The sequence below is a fragment of the Dendroctonus ponderosae genome, unplaced genomic scaffold (genome assembly GCF_020466585.1).
Source record: "Dendroctonus ponderosae isolate FM_Combo_2020 unplaced genomic scaffold, Dpon_F_20191213v2 Dpon_F_20191213_351, whole genome shotgun sequence".
Lineage (NCBI taxonomy): Eukaryota > Metazoa > Arthropoda > Insecta > Coleoptera > Curculionidae > Dendroctonus > Dendroctonus ponderosae.
This window is the reverse complement of record NW_026018560.1, coordinates 1-21,496: the sequence shown is the minus strand read 5'-3', so window position 1 is coordinate 21,496 and position 21,496 is coordinate 1. Positions and strand designations below refer to the sequence as shown.

At 32.2% G+C, this 21,496-nt stretch overlaps 2 protein-coding genes across 7 annotated transcripts; both read right to left on the bottom strand.

The window, feature by feature from the left end:
- Nucleotides 1-3,756, bottom strand: LOC109540758 (tetraspanin-5; the record flags this gene model as incomplete). Of its 5 annotated transcripts, XM_048665407.1 has the most annotated exon segments (11): nt 1-133; nt 409-525; nt 802-915; nt 1,200-1,250; nt 1,516-1,644; nt 1,704-1,802; nt 2,014-2,088; nt 2,147-2,220; nt 2,318-2,438; nt 3,324-3,562; nt 3,632-3,756. In XM_048665407.1, coding segments are annotated over 10 exon segments (960 nt in total). In that variant the 5' UTR covers nt 3,435-3,562; nt 3,632-3,756.
- An 881-nt stretch (nt 3,757-4,637) lies between these two features.
- Nucleotides 4,638-17,041, bottom strand: LOC109543180 (bumetanide-sensitive sodium-(potassium)-chloride cotransporter). 2 transcript variants are annotated; one of them, XM_048665403.1, is made up of 18 exons: nt 16,697-17,041; nt 14,960-15,122; nt 11,262-11,357; nt 10,481-10,672; nt 10,046-10,222; nt 9,850-9,989; nt 9,603-9,800; nt 8,983-9,214; nt 8,802-8,923; nt 8,569-8,704; nt 7,406-7,617; nt 7,107-7,348; nt 6,764-7,050; nt 6,579-6,711; nt 6,368-6,517; nt 5,815-5,957; nt 5,638-5,749; nt 4,638-5,443 (listed from the first exon to the last, which is right to left on the bottom strand). In XM_048665403.1, the coding sequence occupies exons 1-18, from the start codon at nt 16,949-16,951 to the stop codon at nt 5,308-5,310; spliced, it is 3,126 nt and encodes a 1,041-aa protein (XP_048521360.1). In that variant the 5' UTR covers nt 16,952-17,041; the 3' UTR covers nt 4,638-5,307. The 2 variants fall into 2 exon arrangements, with proteins under 2 accessions (XP_048521360.1, XP_048521361.1); XM_048665404.1 differs by having other exon boundaries at nt 6,770-7,050.
- Nucleotides 17,042-21,496: the final 4,455 nt, after the last annotated feature.

The window sequence follows — 21,496 nt, the reverse complement described above, 5'->3', positions numbered from 1 at the left end:
TGTTGGGGTCCCACGCTGTCCTGTACATAAAGTTATACTAGACGGCGGTGGGAGTTCTTAATTGTCAGTGCCATTTAGCTTTCTGTGCAAAAATGTCTGCTCGGAGATTCTGAGCAAAACAGATGCCAAGAATCTAAAAAAAATGCAGTATATACCAAAACAAAAATTTACTGGAAAAACCGCATGCAACATAAATTGAATACATGCAACCGAAACAAGCTTGCCTGTGGAAAAATGTACATGGATATTTTTTTCCAATAACTCTATGCAAACTGAAAAACTCAATGCAATTGTACATATAAAGCTTAAGAACTTGAATGCAAAAAAATTTCAAAACTACATATTTCGCTTACTTTCTCCTATTACATAAACAGATATACAAACAGTTAGCAAACTAAAAACACTTACTTGAAAAAACAATAACAAAAAGCCGTAGGAAGCCAAAGAAATCATGTTTTTTTCGGTCCATTCCTCGACAGCCTCCAAACAGCCCTGCTCGTATATGATTTTGGATACATCGAAAGCCTGAAATACGTGTAAAGCACACAAAAGCTACTAAAGGTTGCAACAAACAGGCAACTTAAACTAACGTTACATGAAAACACTGAACCATTTTTTGGTGTGGTTGGTTTGGTGGTTGCAGTTGATTGAATTGAAACAAACGACATTGTAAAAACGTAATTTACACAAATAAGAGACTTTTTCAAGACAGAAATTATAGTAACGTAAATGAAAAATAATAGAAGACTGTTTAAAAGAGCGTGCACATTCAGTGAATACGCAAAATACGTTGATTTGTACCTGTAGGATTATAATTCCTACTTTAACTGCCGCAACTGGCACCAAATTAATTTCTATCCATTCTTCACCGGCTCGCAAGCAACCTCTTTGAAATATCTGATTTTCCTCTCCTGGCTGCATTTAAAATGGAAGGTACAGAAATATTTTGAGTTCAATCAATAAAATTTAACTTGAATTTTTAACACATTCTTGCAAAAAATAAAAGGTTGCCACCACGCAATTATCATAAAACATTCAAATTTAGTTTCGCTAAGCCCTCAAATACATTCGAGTCAGAAATATTCTCTATAAGATATGTGGAGTTCAAATCAAGACTTTTTTGAGAAAATAACAGAATTTGATGCAGTATAACGAATTTAAGCTTCTAATGAAACTAAAGACAAAAATGTGGTACTTACAAATCCGGGTTTTCTCACATCATATCCACACTGCTTGTTCTTGATAATTTCCTGAAAAAATGCGCAATTCTTATTAAGCCCATATTTTCAACTTTATATTTCAACTCTCGATGTAAGTAGAAAATCAAGAAACAAAAAGAGACCGTGGTTTTTCATCAAAACTTCATTGTTCTTCATAACAAAAATTATTTTTCTCCCTTTAGAATTTTTAATTCGATGTTGATAGAAGCATCACATAATTTCCAAAAATAAAATTTGATTTGCAAAGATAATATCGAGCATCATCTACATTAAAAAACATATCAAAAGCTCTTACATTCGGTTTCCTCTTGCAACAGGAAAATGGCACTCCACAAGCTTCTCTGCTACCCACCACTTTAGATGAACAATTAAAATAATTGTTCCGATCCCAATCTTTCGGTCCTTCAATACCGCAGCATTGCAACTGAAGATATTAAAACCACCAATTAATAACAATATAAGTAAACATTAGAAAGAACTGACCCAATCTTCTTGGATCCAATCAATTAAATTCTGTTGATCTGGATCTTCCCTGTAGTGAATGATGAAAGTTTGAAACCCAATAGTTGCTTGGGATTTTATCTGGAAATTAATTAAAATTTACAATATTCCTGAAAATAATTCTTCGAAGAAACTTGGTCCCAATTTTTATAAAAAAGTCGACTTCCCAGAACAGGTCATAGTCAATAAATGACTACATACCGCACAAGCCGATTAATTCGTGGAAATGCCAATCAATGACCTAATTTGACTGAATTGTTTCTGTGAAGGGGAAATTTCTGTGCATGCTTACCCAATCTTTAAACACAAAAACTAATGTAGCGGCAGTTACTTCAAACAGAAGCAATACTGATAGAAAAATGGCATACTAAAACATAGAAAATAAATTAATGCAATTTATAAAAGATCTCATTATCCACACTTACAGTTGCCAGCAAGCAAGTGTTTTCCCTAAGGGCACCAACACACCCTGTAAATCCTATTACAAAAGTTACAGTACCTGAAACAAATATATTTTTGGATAGGAATATCGGAGGAATAACATATGCGCTAATAAAACAATTAATAAATAATCTGTAAAAAATTAGGAAACTCACCAACACAAATTAATATAAATGCTGGATCAAGGGCAACATTAGCCACTTTTCCTAAATTGTTAAAAATGTCTTTCTCAGACCATGCCCAAACTCCGACTGTTAAAATTGATAGGCCCATAAGCTGAAAATTAAACACATAAAGTTATTTTCATGAAAAAAACTCATTAAACGTAGTTAAATAATTTTAAATTTGTCTCAACTGTGCAAAAGTATCGACTGGACGAGAACAAAGTACCTTTAGAGTTTGGAGTATTACAGTCGTATAAAATACCCAATCAAAGAAAAAGGAATAAAATGAGGACAAAAACTAGCACTGCAAACATATACCTACAGTTAAAAATTAGACAACGCAATTGCAACCACCCAATTGCACCACAGAACATGTTTTGTTGCCAGCAAAAATATCACTAAACTGTTCCAAAAGGTTTGTGCAATAATAATAAATTAAATTTTTGAACAGCACCCTGCGAACTAAAAACTAAGCGCTTTTAAATATGGCTTTTTAAGGAAATGAATCGAGTTTTACGAGTAAATCTAATTGGAGCAAGGGTGCATCTTTGACTTTCTGACTTACCAAACAACCCTGTATTATTCAGTTCAAAGAATTGCGACTAACTCTATGAACCAACTTGTATGAATTGATGTTAATATAAAAATAATACTATTTATCAAGTGACGATACGTCCCAAATGTTGCTTCCATGTGGGTGTAAAAATGAAAAATGTCTACGTTTACATATTTTTAATAAGTATATTTTATGAGTTTTAAACTGATTTTTGGTATGTCCCATTGCATCTCCAATAGCTATTACCTGCAGCACATAGACAAAAATATCAGGACAATCCGTAAGAGCAAACACCTGTGGTATTTTAGTACAATGGTACATATTGATTGAGCTTGAATATAAGCATTGAAGAATTGTACAGGAATGTTAAACTTGGACTGATTTTTGTTATGTCCGATAAACAAGGGAGTAAACAACCGAAACTAGGACATGAAAACTTACCCAAAATAAGACATTGAAACCGAAGATCATGTACTTTAAACAACTGCTCACTTCTGTTGACTCTCTTCGAACCTTCCTTACTGTCGGCATGTTTGCAACAGCAACAGTCATACCTTGAATTCGAGTAAATTGCTTTGTGTATATTCACTAAATTCCAGGTATCCCAAACTGGATGGATTTCTTCATGTTTCCGCCTGCCCTTGGATTAAGATTTTAGCGAACACTCATCAGCATCGGTGCTAAACAATTTAATTTCAAGTTAGCCTTGAAACCCACATTTACAATGATTCGTTACTAATATTATTTACCTTATATATTTTTTTATTTGAGAAAGTTACAAAAGAAAAAATTAGCAATGTTTTGATATACAGCCAGAGACAAGTAGTCTCTGACACAGCTGAGTATGGCATTTGCCACTGTAAACTGTCACAAACGGTTAGCTGCCTGTCAGTGTTCCACACTATAGGTCGAAGAGGGTGGCTCTAGTAGCTCATGCAAGTGACGTCACCGATAGTCAATAAAGGGGGCAAACATAAATATAACAGTGCCGCTTTTTCGAGAAAAGTGTAAGTGTAATTTTTTATCTCTGTTCCTATCAAAACCATGTTAAAATTTCAGCGTTCTGGAACTAATTTCAGCATAACGTAGTAACATATAAGTGCATATCCCTTCCAAAAATAACTTCTCAAAAGCGAAATAACAAGAAATTTTTGAAAATTTTAGCACTGAATAACTGAAAACGAGTCTTTCGGCGTAGAAAAGGCGGAAATATTTTCACCAACTTGTACACATTAAGATCGTACACGGCCATTATTTTATCGTAGTTTGGGTTTCTTTCTATTTAGTAGATTAAGTACGGCGCATTGGAGATCAAGATATTTTGATTTTGGAACTTTAAAAAATGGGTGAATTTTTAATTTCTTATTTTGTTCCTTTGATTTAATCGAATTTTTGGCGTTCTACTACCAATTTTCTAAAATCCCCCAACTCCAAAGTACTAAACCAGGAGCCTCTGCTATACTATACCGACATTTCAAGAGCAATAAAATTAAGTTTGAAATACAAACTTTTCAAATTAGAAAACACAACCGATTTTCAAAAAGTTTCCTTACAAAAAGGAACCAGAAGAAACCATCTGAAGGTGTGAGCGTGAGGTGTTTGATGGCTACAAAAGTATTTGGTAGAAGCAAACGCATCAACACGGAAAAACAATCACCCTGTGTATTCTTACAATTCAAATAAAAACTGAAAATAAATTAATATCAATATTAAAAATTACTCTAAATTGAAGCAAAGTGAAATAAAAAACTGAAACCCAGGAAAATAGTTTATATTATGAGAATATCGTCTTAAGATATAATACAATGCTGTGTATAAATAAATACTTAACATTAATACAATTGGCATAGATACTGATCCTATTAGGTAACATTGTCTAATACTTTTACTCGTTATGTATAGTGTAGAAAATAATAATACTTCACATATAATTAAGTTAAATTACTACTGACCTGCAGGTAGAGTGCGTATTTTATAAGCTGTCAATCGATAATGTCTAAGTAATTTTGTAGAATATAAATCTAAGTACTGAAAAGTAGTTCCAAATACTAGCCGGAGTATTAATTTAAAAAAAAAACTAATCGGTTTTAAATCTGAAAAACCTTTATAAACGAAAAGTTTAGCCTTTAATATGAGTATTACAGTCGAGCGTTTAATTAAGAGCGTACCTACTTACTTTACTTAAATAAGTTATTTGTTCCAAAGTTATGGGCACGTCTGTTCTCTATATCCTAGTAGATGCTTATATATAAAAAAATACAATATAAAAATGTTTACACTAAACATTTGCATCTGCAAAATTATAACCGTCATCTCGTAGAGGTTGCTTATTCAAAAAATGTAATATTTACAAAATTGCGAGTTTTATTACTCCTACAAAAAAGTGAGACTTACGCTATACGTTTTGGGAGAATTTAAATATAAACTACGAATAAAAAGTAAGGACAGACTGTTGATTTCCTCTGGCTAGAAGAAAAGGGGGCATGTCTTTGGTGAGTACTTCTAGCCAAGACATGTATAAAGGAGCGGAAATATTTCCTTTTCTTGGCATTGGAAGGGACCTAATAAAAAATAGGAAATAGTAAAGCCGCAAATTTATGGTAAAATATTCACAAAGAATAGCATTGAATCGAGAAAAAAATTATTAATTAGAACCAAATACATTTTAAGCGTTTGAAGAAGATCGTAGCTCTACAGAAGGTGCTCAGAATAAAGTTTGAATGGTGAAAAAAATATCATAAAAAGTAAAACTTACATAACAATTAAGTTAGCATCAGCTGAGTTTTCCATCAGCAGTTCCCTAAGCCGAAGTTGTCGATAAGTTTTGTCTTGATATGCTTTCAGTTCTGCATCCGTAATTTGACAATCTATAAAAAAAAAATTATTGAAATCAATAAATTTAGTTCAACGTGACATTTGTTTGAATATTCACCATCTGCTTCGTTAGTTTCACTCTTGAAGGCATCAGTAATACTGTTGAAAAATTCAATAGTTTCATTTCGAGGCGTTTCACTGATTGAAACCATTTTGAGAACGGTGTAGTTGAGTCGAAATTTAGACAGTAGATGGGCCATACTGTAAAGAATAGTCTCAATGTATGCAATTATATGGAAATTTTGAGGATATAGAGTGTTTTCAAAGCTTCAAAGTTAACAAAACTAGAAAGCGGACGGCGCTAAGGGAATTCAGAATAAAACTTATAACAGCGGATGATATTGGATTTATAACTCAAGGGTTTAACAAAATATGTAATGCATGCAAAATTAAAAAAACACAAGACCATATCATCCGGATATCTGATTGCAGTTGTTGACTCCCCATTTAAGTACTTTGATGCCAAGGTGTCCATTTATTCCGTCGAATCACACTTTGGCATCAAGGTAAATGAAGAGCCATTAACTACAATCAGAAATGCGGATGATACAGTGATCCTAGCAAACGCAATCGAGCGCCAACATACAATACGCACTAATGATTTTTCTTACTTTCGTTCTTCCAATGCAATATCGTTTTTATTGCTCGTCAAACCAAACACCCGTAATTTACAGTTTGACCAATCCTGTCTGGTAGATACGATATATGGGAGAAGCATGGTCAATCCTCCATCATCATACAGCCACCAAACATCAATAAATCTAAAAATATTCAAGCTGTTAAATATCAGAACTTATGTAAAGTCTCTATGAATGAAATTACCCTTTTCCTTGCTTGCGTTTGAAGATATTCATATTCTCGACCCGAAATAGTTCTTCGTTGGATAAGGTTTCCAGAATGTTTTGTTTAGCAAGATCTGATTTATTCTTTCTTACTTTCTTGTCCAATGTACAATCTGGAAATCGCGCTTTAACTAAAAGGAAAAGCATAAAAATTGAAGCTTTTACCAGTACTTTCTTTGGGTGTCTGGATCTGCAAAGAATCAGATTTCTTGGAAGCTGGTTCCGCACTCTCATTGGTAGCTGCAACACCTACGCCAGTTAAACTCAAATTTGAGTCCGAATGCATCATTAGCGCACTAGATAGAGACGTTCTTAAACCACTAACTGTAACTTTTGTACTATATGCTGAACTATCAGAAGAGCTTCCTTCGGAACTTTCTGTGAGAATGCTATAGTCAAAACTGCCCTTTACTCTTAGAATGGCCAGGGATAAATGATGATCAAAAGCCGCGCTAAAACATTCAAAACTTTGTAAATTAATTGAAAATAATTAGCCAGCGGCACTCACTGGAGTACGTTGAAATAAGCGAGAAGCTCTTCATGTGGGCATTTAGCCCAGTTTGATTTGTAGCCCATCAAAAGGACGTTGGGAGTGAGTTTTCCAATTCCAGCCGTTTGCAATAATGCTGTAGCTCCGGTTTCAAAACTCGTATCATCAATGGCAGTGTAAAAACCTTTGATCTTGTTGCTTTTTAAGAAAGTGTAGACGTCTGATGATCGCTGGGATTTGGATTTGTGGTCCAACTTGCCCTAAATATGCATCAAAGTCTAGTTTTAATAAAAAAAATTCGATCGATTTCAACGTACCTCTACAATATCTCCAATGATCAACAAAGAATGATTCTTAGTGATTAAGTTTGCAAAATCCAAAAGCGAGGGTCGATGTTTAGGTAAACCACAAAGTACCAGAACTTGTGGTTTATAGTTTTTCACGTGCTCGCCCACATTTATTAATTTTTGGGCCGTGGCAAGGGCTGTTTTATATGTTTGAGCCTGTGTCGATGAACCCCAGTTAACATCTAAAAATACGGAAAAAGCACTAATTTTGCTATATTAAAAACTGTGTTTTTTATTTGTTTATGTGAATAACGAAAAACCTGAGTTCGGTTGCAAGACATTTTTGCTTCTAATCGATTTTTTGAAAGCGCTGTTATTGATTAAACTTACATGATACTTTTTTTCCAACAAATAGATTTAAAATATTTGTTTTATATCCTTGGAGTTTAAAAATACTTATAACTTTGGTTAAAGTTATCCAATGATCCTCTATAATTTTAGTTTTTTTATTTTTTCAAAATTATTTTGGTATAGAATATATTTGTTAATAATAATTTTCTAAGTTGAAACTGAATTGAAACGAAAATATTCGATGATTTGTTAAATTGTAATTTTCTCCATTTAATAATAAAGATAATCAAAAACTTTAATTGACTATTTTTTATATTTTGGTAAATATTGTTTACCTTTCTATAACTCAGAAATATCCCCTGAATCATCGATGATATAATAAAAACTTGTTTGCGTCACAAAAAAATGTGGTTGGAGAATAATTAATAGTAAATATTTAAATATTTTTTCCAATTGGAAATAACAAACGAATGGTTCAGGTTGACAAATAAATTAAACAGTACTAAAAGATGTACGATATTTTCAAATCGAGAGCCTTATAGTAAAACTAAATCCGAAGTTTATTTTCCAGAAACGGAATAAAAATACGTAAAACATAAGCAATTTTCGCAGTTGAAAGAATAGAAAGATAATTTTTGTGCCTTTTTATTTAAAAAAGCATCCCATTCATTTTAATTTAGACGTTGTTAAGAGCCCTCGAATCTGAATAAAAATTATGCATTAAATGGTAGGTTTAAGAGAGATAAAGCGTACCAGCTTTGTAAGAAACAGCCACAAAAATTCAAAATATTTGATAGCATTAAACGAAAGCTAATAAGGTTGAAAATAAATAGTTTACCTACCGGGTTTCCTGTAGACCACAACCAAATACAGTCCGAGAATAACGATAAAAGTGATCAAGGAGGTTTTCCAATTGATCAGGAACATTATCACAACGCAGGCGATGAATCCAAATAAACTCAACCAAGTGTTATAATACTGCAAAATAAATTATGTTTATAACTGACCACTACACACATATTTTTGGAAAAATCAGACCAGGTCTAATCTGTTTAGATTTGAGCTAGTTGATTACCTTAAATGTTGGCCTCCATCCCAAAGGCTTAATCAAGCCAGCATGAAAAGTGCAAAAATTGATCAACGCATACGAAGCCAAGTAAAAGTTGGAAATCAACGGAGCGATAGCGTTTAATTCTCCTACATAATAGCATTATAAACAATGGGAAACATTCTTTGGGAGAGATAAATAATCTTACCAATTAACAAAAACGCTTCTGATACCAAAAACGTCAAAATATAGCCTCGATATGGTTCACCAGCTTTTCCATACCCTTTTGAAAAATATATCAAGCCTGGATAGATCTGGTCTATTCCCAACGCTTGAATTAATCTTGGAACTGATAAGAGATTTGTGAGAGCTGTACTCAAACACGCCGCCCAACACCCTGCGTAAATCAAAGGCCACCAAGCAGACATTAAGGTCATCATCTGGAAAAAATGCGAAAATTCTACGTCTTTTAAGAGGAAGTAAAAAAACCAGCACGCGAAACCGTAACTGTTTGAACATTTCAAACATGTATATTGTCCAGTAGAATAATGCGCACGTGAAAATCTGAGTTGAAAAATTAAACTTAAAATTTGAGCCTCAAAGAAACGCAAATCATACTGGAAATTTAGTTTTTCAAAATATCCTATTTTGATATTGCAAAGCAACTCAAAATAAAAGCTTCAAATTTTAATAAAAAAAAATACGATCGACGGCATCGATTTTGTACTGATGGAAAAAATTGTGAGTTGAAAAACTGAAACTTTTAAGAATTAAGGCTCAAAGTAACGCAAATCATATTGCACATTCTGCCAATGTGCTGCCACTTACCTGATAACTGTTAAATAGTCCATACTTGCAAGACAAATCACTAGTGCAACTGGTAAGATTTCCGCTTACCAAATCGGTCACATTACCAGTGGCATCACGCATTGCCGCTCCTCCAGCAAAGAACATGAACAAAGCATATGAAAGCATTGTGATAAGAAGTGACAATAAAGTGCCTTTTGGTATTGAAGAAGCCGGATCCTGAAAATTGCGGCTTTTTGTTTAATACTAATGATATTTTGCTGAATACCTTTAAATCTCCAGAAATATTTGCCCCAGCTTGAATTCCAGTCACCGATGGAAAAAATATAGCAAAAACGGCAAAAAAGCTGTATTCCTGTCCTTCAGATACCCGATATTCTGGATACCAGTTCGTTTCCCATACAGTCGCTGACAATTAAAGCTGTTTGTTAACTATTGAAAAAATTCGCAGTTTACCAACTTACAATTGAATCCAGTAAATCCCTGAGCTCTTTGCAGATCATTAACTGGCCCCATAATCGTTCCGATTATAAAGTCTACCATGGCTCCAACGATAATCGCTATTAGGAAGTTTTGAGCTTTACTTTCCCATTCCATTCCAATTGCGCATATCGCTATCATAACAATTGTAGCCACAGTTCCTGGAAATTGAGAAGAAGAAAAATTATCAAATTCGTTTCTTTTCGAGTTTCACAAAGTGGAGATTTTAGCGTGAGAAATAATTTGTTGGGTTGCTCATTGGCCGTTTTTGTGTAACACAAAAGATCGTTAAATAATTTACCAGTTGAAGCAAGAAAAAATGGGATCAATAACCAATTCAAACCAGGGCTAAATAATAATTAAAAAATAATTTAATAAATCACTTTAACTGTTTTAAATCGTTGTTCCTCGTTTCTTACCAATGACTCTGGCATCGTTAATTCCTCCATCAAAAATTTTGTATCCGTATAAATTAAGTAGATCGCTCAGAGAGTTACAGAATCCAATAGTGTTCATTGAAGCTGAAACGGCATTTGCAAACGCAAACACTATTCCAACCGACGCCCCGAATTCTGGACCAAGCGATCGGGATATTATGTAGTAAATTCCACCTAAAATTAACAAAAAATATATTAAAATCAGCTTGAGTTCTAAAATTATAATTCTCTCTTTTACAGAAACTACTTGATTTACCTGAAAACATTATGTCAAAGCCAGCTAAACACGTGCTTATGGTCTTACGAATAGAAATTACTAAAGATAAAAACCACACGTAAATGCGTCAGTAAACATGAATATTTTTGAAATGGAAAGAGTGCATGAAATGCATGCTGAATATTTTCTTGGAAGTCGCATATTTTTCACAGTTTATTCATATGGGAGTCGGAAAGTGACAAGATAGATTATCGGGTTTGGACAATTTTCGTATCGGCTGATTAATTTTGCAAGTTCAAAAGCAAAACGATTTTCTTTGAGTTTGGTAAACGCCATAAATTACTTTATTTTTGACGACATCATGCATCTGAAATATAAATATCCAATATCCTGAACCGATTTATCTGTTAACAAGATGTTTATCACATTGAGAGACATCCAATTTAGGACACTGGACGATATGCACAATTTTCCAATCACGATCGTTTCCAGTTTACATTGTCGTTTATAGAAAATGATTCAGATTTATGGAACATATTTACTCACCTCCTTTTACTTCACCATTTGTACATATCGCTGAGAGCGACAGAGTTGTAATGACGCATACTACAGCTGATACTAAGATGATAACAAGCGAAAGAGCTGAAAAATAGTATTAATTAAAGTATAATTATACGGTATATAACAATTCTGATATGTTAATATTCGAGTTTCGTATTCCGCTTATTATCTACCCCAGAGAGATTTCAAAGAAAATTGAAATGTGCCGGATTATTTTTTCTTTCGAGTTTCATTGAATAGGGAATTTAAAATAATATTGCATGGAAATTTTATGTTCGGCACTCTCGGGGATGTTTGCTTGTGTTGACGAATGTTTCCGTATTTTCTTTTTGTATTTTTTTCATTTGCACGATATCCCCCCGTGTACTCACTATTACTTTTGTATTTTTTTCCTCTACAAATCAATGTTCCTGTTTAATCTTATGTACCTATAGAGATTCCAAAAATCGATATTCCCTAAATCTATCAAAGTAATGTAATTGTAAGGTGGGCCTTAGTGTACATTTTGCGGAAAATTTAACAAAATCGAAATGTCACAGAAAATCGAACTCTTTAAATGCTCGAAGTGCTTAAAATACACAAAAAGACGCGGACACGACAAATATTTAAATCTTTCTTAGCTTTTATAGTTTTGAATCACTTTTGATTATTTTTTCGGACTACTGTGGACATTTTCATGGTACATTTCGGCAAAAGTTTGAAGTGGTTTGTCATTATACAGGGTAAAACCTACAGTTGTTTTTTGTAAATTTTTGAATACCCAGAGGAAGAAAATAAATGCGTTATGCTATATATCTGCATGCGATTGTTCAGCTATCAAGCTCTTAAGCAAGCATAAGCTTGCTTAAGATTTCCTTCCTGGATTTTTGACAATACATCAACTCTAAGAGGAGTTTCAAAGTTTTTAAAAAAATTATAAAATTTAACAATAAAAGTGAATTACATCGTTTGATAACTTTTTAGGCAACAAAAAACTCTTAGTTTTTCCCTGTGTAATGACAAACTACTTCAAACTTTTGACTAAATTAATTTTGGTTAATAATTGAAATGAAAATCCATAGAATAGAACACAAAAATGATCAAAATCGATTCGTAACTAAAAAAACTATTATAGTAATATTTAGATTGAATTATATTCATCCGTGTCCGGTTATTTTGTGTGTATCGTTTATTATTTTCATTTCTGTTATTGACTATTTTTATCTAGTTTTATTCTAATTTAACTTCCATGTTCCAAAGCTTTTCGCTTATATGAAGAATTAATTTAAAACCAGATCAGCACTAAAATGTTTCTATAATGAAGTACTATATTCGACTGAATGAGAAAACTCGTTAAAGATAAACGAACTATACATTCCAATTTCAGTTAAGAAATTCAATGAATTATAAGAGCAAGAACACCTAGTTTTATAATCGGAGTTACAAGATGAATCAGGAGGAAATTAAAATATTTTAAGATTATGCATATCTGGGAAGTCGCAGTAAGCAAACTAAGCAAAAATGTTCAAGTTCGATATTTGTTTGTTGCATGTAATTGTAAATGTACGGTAAGTGTGTAGAAACTTTAATATATTTTGAAAATGTCTCATAAATTTACTCATAATGAATAAGCAGATATGATGTTTGTTTATGGTTTCTACAATTGCAGTACTTTTTCTCATCGAAGAGCTTCTAAGAGACAAACGGTTTTAGAAGACGTTACAAACGTGAAAAACTATTCTAGATTTTATAGGCAATATTCCGGATATAAGTACGAAACGTATTGCAATCCAATTTAAAATTCCACACACAATATTTTAAAGAATACTACAACAACAAAATTTACTGGCTTTTCATGTGCAACAAGTACAAAATCTCCAAGACGGCGATTTGCCATCAAAATTACAACTTTGTCAATAGATTCGTTGAAACAGACGATTTCATAAATGTATTTTATTTACGACTGAAACTCAGTTTACTCGACATGGAATTAACAATTGTCACAATAATCATCGATGCGCGAAGGAAAATGCTCAAGCTACGGAAGAACACAATTTCCCACGTCGGTTTAGTGTTAACGGATGAAGTGGCATTTTAAATGATTATTTACAAAGTCCTTTCTATGAATTAAAGTACGCTTTATGGGCATTTTAAAGCAATATATAGAAGAAATATGGGACAGAGTCCGACAATGCAACACCTCCTCATTTTTCAAATAAGATTATACATTTTCTGACTACAATTCGGGGATAATTGGATTGGCAGAGCTGGAATAGGTACATTCGTGGCCACTGAGATCGCCCGAGCGAGAATAAAGTTGATTTTTTCGCAAATTTGCGATAAATAAATGCTGCTTGTTCATAGTAACTTGTCTTATTTTGTTTTTGATTTTATAATATTTTTTGTGTTAAAAACATTTTGTGTGTGTGCGAAAATTACTTTGTATAATTTTAATTTAATTTTAATTGGAAATCGCGAACTAAAGCCAAAATGAAACGACTCTCCTAAAAAAATTCCGAAGGCTGATTTTTATTTTAATCGCCAAAAAATGCCTATGTTATTACAAATGTCGCCCCCCCAATACTATAATTCTTCTTAGCGAAACATAATTTCGACTTTCCTTTCGCAAACTGTATGCAGAATAATAGAAATAAATAAATAATCAGTATTTTTGTGCATCTACCCTGAGACGTTTTTCGTCTGTCTACTGTTCATCAGCAAATTCAATTCTATCGACATAGGATTGATATCAATATAAAAAAAATTATTACTAAAAATGTTCTGGCGTTTGACAGAATTCATAAAAGTAATCCCATTTTATCATTGCCATTCGTTTAATACTAACAATTGATTTTTATACCGTCGGAATTTAGTACCACTTTAATCTTCATCTTTACTAGCAGGTGCGGATTTTTTTCTTAAGGTATGGTTTGACCTGTTTAATAAGAGAAGAGTGATTCGTAGTCTTAACCAGTTCAATCCACTTTCAAACCCACTTTTATCAAATCTACCTTTATAGCATATTGAATTCAATTAAATTCGTTCATATGAATAGACTGTGCATTAAAAGTCCTAACAGTATTCAAATGTGATTTTTTTATGATCTCTCAGACTAACACTGTTACGTCCTATTGTTTAATCAGTTATCCATCTCTTCCTTTTCATTGGTAGCTTTTGTCATTAATTTTTCAAACTAAGGGTAATTCTAATTACAAAATCCGTCTAAATATATTGTCTAGTAATAGGTATAAAACCACATACAATTTTAATACGAATTTTCGGTGCACCGCTGAACTTTCCTGTTTATAAGATAATAATAAATACAACCAGATTGGGTTTCGGTTGGTATGAACTGGACCAATCTGGTTGAGAGCCGAGTGTTTGGTATAGGTATATACCCATCGACTCACCCACTTATATGCTAAGCAATACGAAGGTAAATAATTTTCATAGGCAGACGGAATAAGTGATTATTTGGATTATGATATTTTATCATATCTTGCACATCGTTAAAATTGCTGAATAAATAGTGAAATTTGATTAAATTTACCACATTTTTAATAAATGTACGTAGATGTATGCACTCAACAAACCAATAAATAATATAAGGGACTGAATATTCTTTTAGTAAATTATTTTTTCAGGCTACTCTTGTACTATTAATTTTTAATTTGCACTAAAAGAAAAATAATAAAAATTGTTACCTGTTCCTGCTTCTGCAACCACCCAGGAGAGTCTGAGAAAGAGCATGACCCCGAAAATATTGAGCATGCACGGGATGAGAACCCCTTGGATCCATCCAAATTTAACCCCTTCATGAGTAGGATTGAGTTGATCTTTGGCTTCAGCATTATCACTAAATTTGTCCTGAAAAATACATTGCCACACACAAATACATCAGAAGATGGTCAAAAGTACTTTGAATAAATTGAAATTTGTAAATTATTTCCTCCATTAAGCTTAATCTGGTAATTGATGCGATGAGAAGACCCGCAGTTTTGGATATTTTTGGAGAAATCATTTCATGAAATTAATGAATACTCCTTAACAGATTTAGTTCAATTTTATTTTGATGTTTTAATTGTTAACACCTATTATTTCCATCAAGAATATCTAAAACGTTTAATTGACATATTTGATTTCTTTCAATTGAATTTCATATTTTTATTTTATTTATTATTCATATTTTCAAATAGCTCCAATGTAATTAAAAAAGGTGTTGTGCTGAAGAACAGTTGAAAGAAAAACATATTAAAAAATAATTTTCAAATGATGTTTATTCATTTCATAAAAGTAAAACCTACAATAAAACTGCCCTGACAAAACGAAGTCTGTCTCTTAAGAATTATCTTCCCTTATTCAATTTATTCCTTTTATTCAATTAAATCAAGAAATTTACGATTTAAAATGGCAGAAATTTGTTTGGGTACATTTAAAAAGCAAATTATAATTTTCTAGGTCTAAATTACTTGAGCAGTGGCAATTATCTCTAAGGTCTAACTTTTACGTTTAAATTTAATTGGCTGCAAATGAAAACTTTATATAAATTAGTTCTTTTCTAGTTGCAATTTTCTCAATTTATTCGATACTCAGTATTAATCTCTTAGAATCTCTCAGAATTAATCCTTTTGAGCTTTTTCCATTAATATTCTAAATTCAAATTATTTGAGCTAAAGTTTATCTGAACAAATGCAAACCTCCTACTTTACTGTTAAACAAGATTTTAGGAACGTTAAGGTACGTACTTTTTTCTCAGAGATTTCTGTGTGGTAAAATACTTCAAAGCCGAGGGAATGTAAAAAATCCCGTATTTCTTTTGTATCTTATTCTCCTAAAACCTTGTGTATACCGTGTACTAATATAAAAATAATAAATTTTTTAAATTAAATTTTCTTATCCACTGTTCGGTTACCGGATTCGGGACCGGATTGATGCTCGTTTTTCTTCGCTTGATTTTCTAGAAATGCATATATTTTGACCTTTTTTATGTTCAAATAATGTCTAAATATGAAGTTTTTAATATTCCAGAAAATTCAAAATTTGCCAAACGCCTTAAAATTAGAGCAAACTAAAAAAGGTGGACTACTCGGTATGTGGTAAAATTGTTCTTCAATTCACTTTTAAATTGTGTTTACTTAAATTTGATTTTTCAAATTGACGAAAAAATTGCTAAATAGTAGCATTTGAATCGAACAGCAAAATTTTGGTAAACGGTTAAAATTATTTAACATGCATGATAATCGATTTAGTTTTTTAATAGTTTTGTGTACGAAAACAAATTCAAATGGTTCTTTTTACTCATATCCAAAGCCAAAACTTCTTGCTACGTAAATAGTTTCCACAACCCATAAATATGCGACTATATAAAAGTGAAATGGAAACCAAACGAAATAGCAGGTTTGTTCATTATTTAATTATTGCATATTAATGAGCATTTTTACCTTATTGTAATCGTCAGGACCGTGTAATTCCCCCAACGATGGTCGCTTAACCGCTCGTTTGGAATTCCGGTAATTTTCCAACCTTGGCAGTACCTCCTTGGTTATTTGCACTATGCTTTTCCTTCGTCTTTTATCAATGGAATTTTCAACACTGACCCGATGTTTAAACGTCCCATTTCCATTAAGCGACCCATTTTCTTGCATCATGAATCCACCGTTTTCATAGAACTGCGGCGTTTTCAGTTGATTTTCCATTTTGAGTCAATGTAGTCCTAATGGGATTAGCGCCCCAAGTTGTCCATCCAATGAATTCACAAGTCTAATTTACAAAAAAAAAATCGTTTAGCCGGTTTGTTCATGATCACTAGAATTTTTGAAATGTTTTTCAAAAACCATCTTGAGTGCAACATAAAGCACCTTTACCGGTGCAAATTCACTTCTTCAGGCAAAAAATGAATCACTATTAGAAAATTTGTTGAAATTGCCTCATTTAGATACAATTTAACTAACAATCCATTGTTAATTTCTAGCATTGTTAATTGTGTTACAGTGATTGTGGCGACAAAGCCATTCATTGTGCACATGGTTTATTAGATGTTTTTCATTAAACTGTTTCAAATTTTTGCATTTTTATTAAGGCAATTTAGTTTATTGCTTAAGCTCGTGTGCTTAACGAATTGAAACGCCAGACAATTCTGGTGTAAATTATTATTATGTTACACGTACGAATCGTCTCTTGAATGCAGCTACAAATTTTAAATTCAATTTTGGAGAATCATTAACTTTTCTAGTGAAATTTTAATTGACTGAATCATTGGGAAGTTTTATTAATTTTTCTTCCCTACGTGTGGATGAGGTTTTTTGAGTGGTTAAGCAATGGAAGTTTTCTCTCTCGCGATGATTGAAAATAACATTTTGATTGAGCCATTTATCTGCTGCAATAATATTTTTATTAATTTCGATTACTGGAATTTTTCCAGAACATTTCGGCTAATCACGGTTAGTCCTTATGCCTAATACTTGAAAATGACCCTTGAGAATGTAATTTTCTTTATTCCTTATATTTTTTTGGCAAACACAGAAAATATAATAACTTTTTGACCAATTATAACAGTTAAAAAGTTAATGTATTCGTTTATTGTGGATGGCTAGTAAACTTAGCTAACTAAAACCCGGAATTTTAGGCGATGTTTCTTATATATTCTATATCACTTTCTATATATAATTACTTAAAAGTGTGCGCTAAACATAAACAAAGTTAGTCAAAAGACAAAAAATGATTAATTAATCTGCGAACAACATTAAATTAAATTTTCTTTACATTCAGAAAACAAAAAGCTTAGCTAGCGATGCTCAATAAAAATGTTAATGCATAAAAATATGAATTTTTGAAGTTCAGTCAAGATCTTGTTTCAAAAAGTGTCGTCGAATTACCCAATGTATGCGTGACTAACCCAAACTAACCCAAACGTGGCATCTGGCACAAATTTGCTATAAATTAGTAGCGCAAAAAAATTGTTATCTAACTCCTTTTCTAAAAACTCCTTTGTTTACATTTCCAGATGCAGCCTTTAGAACTAAATTAATGTTCACAGGTTAATATAATAATAATAATAATATAATAGTGGTTTCTAAGCAAAAACTAATATATTTTTGGACAACTCTCGTTAAATGAAAACTGCAAAAAGTACAAGAATTATAAAATAGTACAACAACTTCTAGACGAATATTAACTTCCCGGCCTAGAGTTTCTGAAATTTGAATCACTAAAAGCTAAAAGCATGAAATTTGGCGTTGGGGGAAAACACGAAAGTGGATTTTGTGGCGACCGATAGTCGCTCATTTTTGTTTTTTGTCTCAGCCTTCGTGGGGAGACAAAGACAAGCTCACAAAGTCACAAAATAAAAAAATGTGCGGACATTTTGAACCATCTCTTATGTAGCTTTGTAAACCAAAAATTATAGTAATTAATGCATTATTTCAGCTGGTTTGAGTTTAATAAATTTGAGTAGCTTCTACCAATCAGCTACTTTCCATTAATTCGACTTTTGCAGATTAGAGCGGTTCATATTCGGAATATCAAATTCCAGTCCTCCCTGCTCATACGATGTAGCCACTCAAATTAGTGCCTGTAATTTGCATAAATTCAAACATGATCCTGAATAGAAACTAATTAGGCAACTTCAACTTCTAATTGGCTTTTTAGCTTCAAACCGAGCACAAACTCATATTAATGTTCATGTCGAGGCAGTTTACCACGTGCTCTAATTTTCGCAAGTGTCCCGAATACGAAATCAAATTTTATTTAACAAGTGCACATCAAGGTGGAATGTAATTCATGTTTACCTTCGTTTGGTTCTTTTCTAGCAGATTGCAACTATTAATTGCACTTTACCAAGCTCAAGTAGGGGAAGCAGTTATACAGTGCGAATCGCGAATCTCCAACTTGAATAATTCAATGAACCAAAGTCAGGGTTCTTTTTGGAAATATGCTTGGACATGGCGACTAGTATTGAAGGCAAGAATGTAAAATGAAGTTAATAATTTAGCTGCTTCAAGGTTGCAGAATAGTTTCGAAAAAATGGTCATTTAGAGAAAAATAATCAGCGTCAAAGTGCTCCACTGAAGATATCCAAATTTACAAACTTTCTTCTGTTCATGAACATCATCTTCCCACAAGGTACATTTCTGGGTAACCCGAAACAATCCAACCTTCAAAAGCGAGAATTCTTAAAACCGGGAGTGTTGTCCTTATCAAAACACAAACCCTCAACAACTAACTGAAAATGATCAGGAAAAAAGACTCCGATTTTGCGAATAATTGATAAACATACTGGACGGAAATGTTCTAAATATAGCAAACGTTCCATTTTCTATGAAATTGTGGTTATTATCGTATAGTCAAACTGTCGTTATTGGGCAGAGAAAAGTCCACAATGGATGAGGGAAGGCCGCATTCAAAATTCAGAAAATATGTTTGGGCAGGAATTTTTGGTGATCGACTAAAGGAGCGATTTTTTATAAAGAAAATGTCAAGTAGGAGTGGGATATTTAAAATTGTTGCAGGCAGACGCAAATTTGAATATTCCGTTTGCTGATCCGTATGAAGCGAAGTCCTAAATAGTTTAAATAAGACTGTTCATTTTGCAAGATTTGCCATTGTGTATCTAGATGATGTATTTCCAAGCAAATAAATTGATAGAAGACCCGTTAATGGCCTCCTACGTCTCCGTATTTAACACCTATGGACAATTTCATATTAGAGTATTTGAAACACGAAGTTTTTAACATCAAACCAGAAAACATTGAGAAGTTGTAATGACTAATACGGCAAATGTTTGGTAATGCAAGGTAATTTCTGCAGAACTCATTATAAATGTTTTCCATCATCATCATTATTATGATACATACATTTTGAACATTTATTGAGCTAACATCACTAAATTAGCTTTCTTAATTTTTCAAATCAGTATTTAGTTTTTGATATGCAATATATTTCATAATTTAAAATTAATATTTGTTACGTATCTATTAAACCACATAAAATATCAATTATATATTTAATACTCATGTCAATGCAAGTTAGAGACTCGCCCTATATGTTGGTACTATGGAAGAGTTCAAATGATGTATAAAAAAGCACATTGTTGTTAAACTTACTAACTGTTTAAAAAGGAAACTTTTATCCAAATCCAATATCTGAAAGAGTTTGCCTTGACCATTCTCCTTAATTATTATTTTTAAACAACAACGTATTTACTTTTAAAACGCCTCTTGTCTTATTAAAAATTATGTTCTTTTCTACTTTTTGGCAAACAGCATTTTTTTTCTTTTCGACAAGCACAATAAAATTTAATTCGGGTTTTCCAGGTTTGATTCGTAAACAAGTCGGCCCTAAAGCAGCTTGAAATAACACGAATTATATAAAGTAAACAAAGCTCATAAAAGAAAGCTGCCAGCCAGTGCACTGAAAGTAATTTTTAATGCGAAATCAGTTTATAGGACATTAAAAAGTAAATAACGTTATTAAAATTAAAGGCAGTTGTATATTTTGATTTTGTTCACTTCATTGCGCAAAGCGAGCGCTTTATTTGCTGACTTAATTTTCAATTTATTCCATATTTAATTGCTTATGTGAGGGTTTTTAATTTAATGGTTTAAGTGGCCCTAACTAATCAGTAATATATTCCAATACACTACAGAATGTCCCCTTAATATTAAATTGCGTCTAAAAGTGTATTTAATTTAATTTAGTGTGTAGTGTGTATATAAACCGACAAAAAATAATAATGCCGATTATTCTTAATTTTAAGTTTGCAGAATGTCTCAAATAAGATCAAAACACTTCCGACGTCACCTTTATTTTTTCTATTTAACTGTTCTTTTATGAAACCCGTAGTTTTGTTTACTTACTACCAACTTATTTTTAGCATCGTATATTGCGTATTTTATTTAAAAAGTTAGTTAAAATAAAATTAATTTTAGTAATAATTATCATTCCAATAAAATATTTACTAGCATCAGTGCTGCATAAAATAAAAGAATGCAGTATAAATAAATAGTCGATTAAGATATTTTAACCTTGATCATTTGAATAAAAAGAACCTGGAAAAAAGTTCTTGTCTACGTGTAAAAGCCAAAGAAATTCACAACTTGCTATATCTTCCCTAATCGAAAAATATTGTTTTTTGTTTGTTTAAACTGCTTAAATTATACCCACAGGTGATAAATTACAAAAATTCAGTATTAAATTCAACAGCCACTTAAACGAAAAACTTCTAAATAATTGCTAATTTTAAC

Excerpts from the sequence above, each read along its gene's own strand:
- LOC109543180 (XM_048665403.1), bottom strand. The coding sequence starts at position 16,951 with ATGGAAAATCAACTGAAAACGCCGCAGTTCTATGAAAACGGTGGATTC. Across the intron at positions 10,673-11,261 it reads AAATGGTGAAGTAAAAGGAG|GTGGAATTTACTACATAATA; the intron begins GTGAGTAAATAT and ends TGTTAATTTTAG. Across the intron at positions 9,990-10,045 it reads GGGATTTACTGGATTCAATT|CGACTGTATGGGAAACGAAC; the intron begins GTAAGTTGGTAA and ends TTTAATTGTCAG.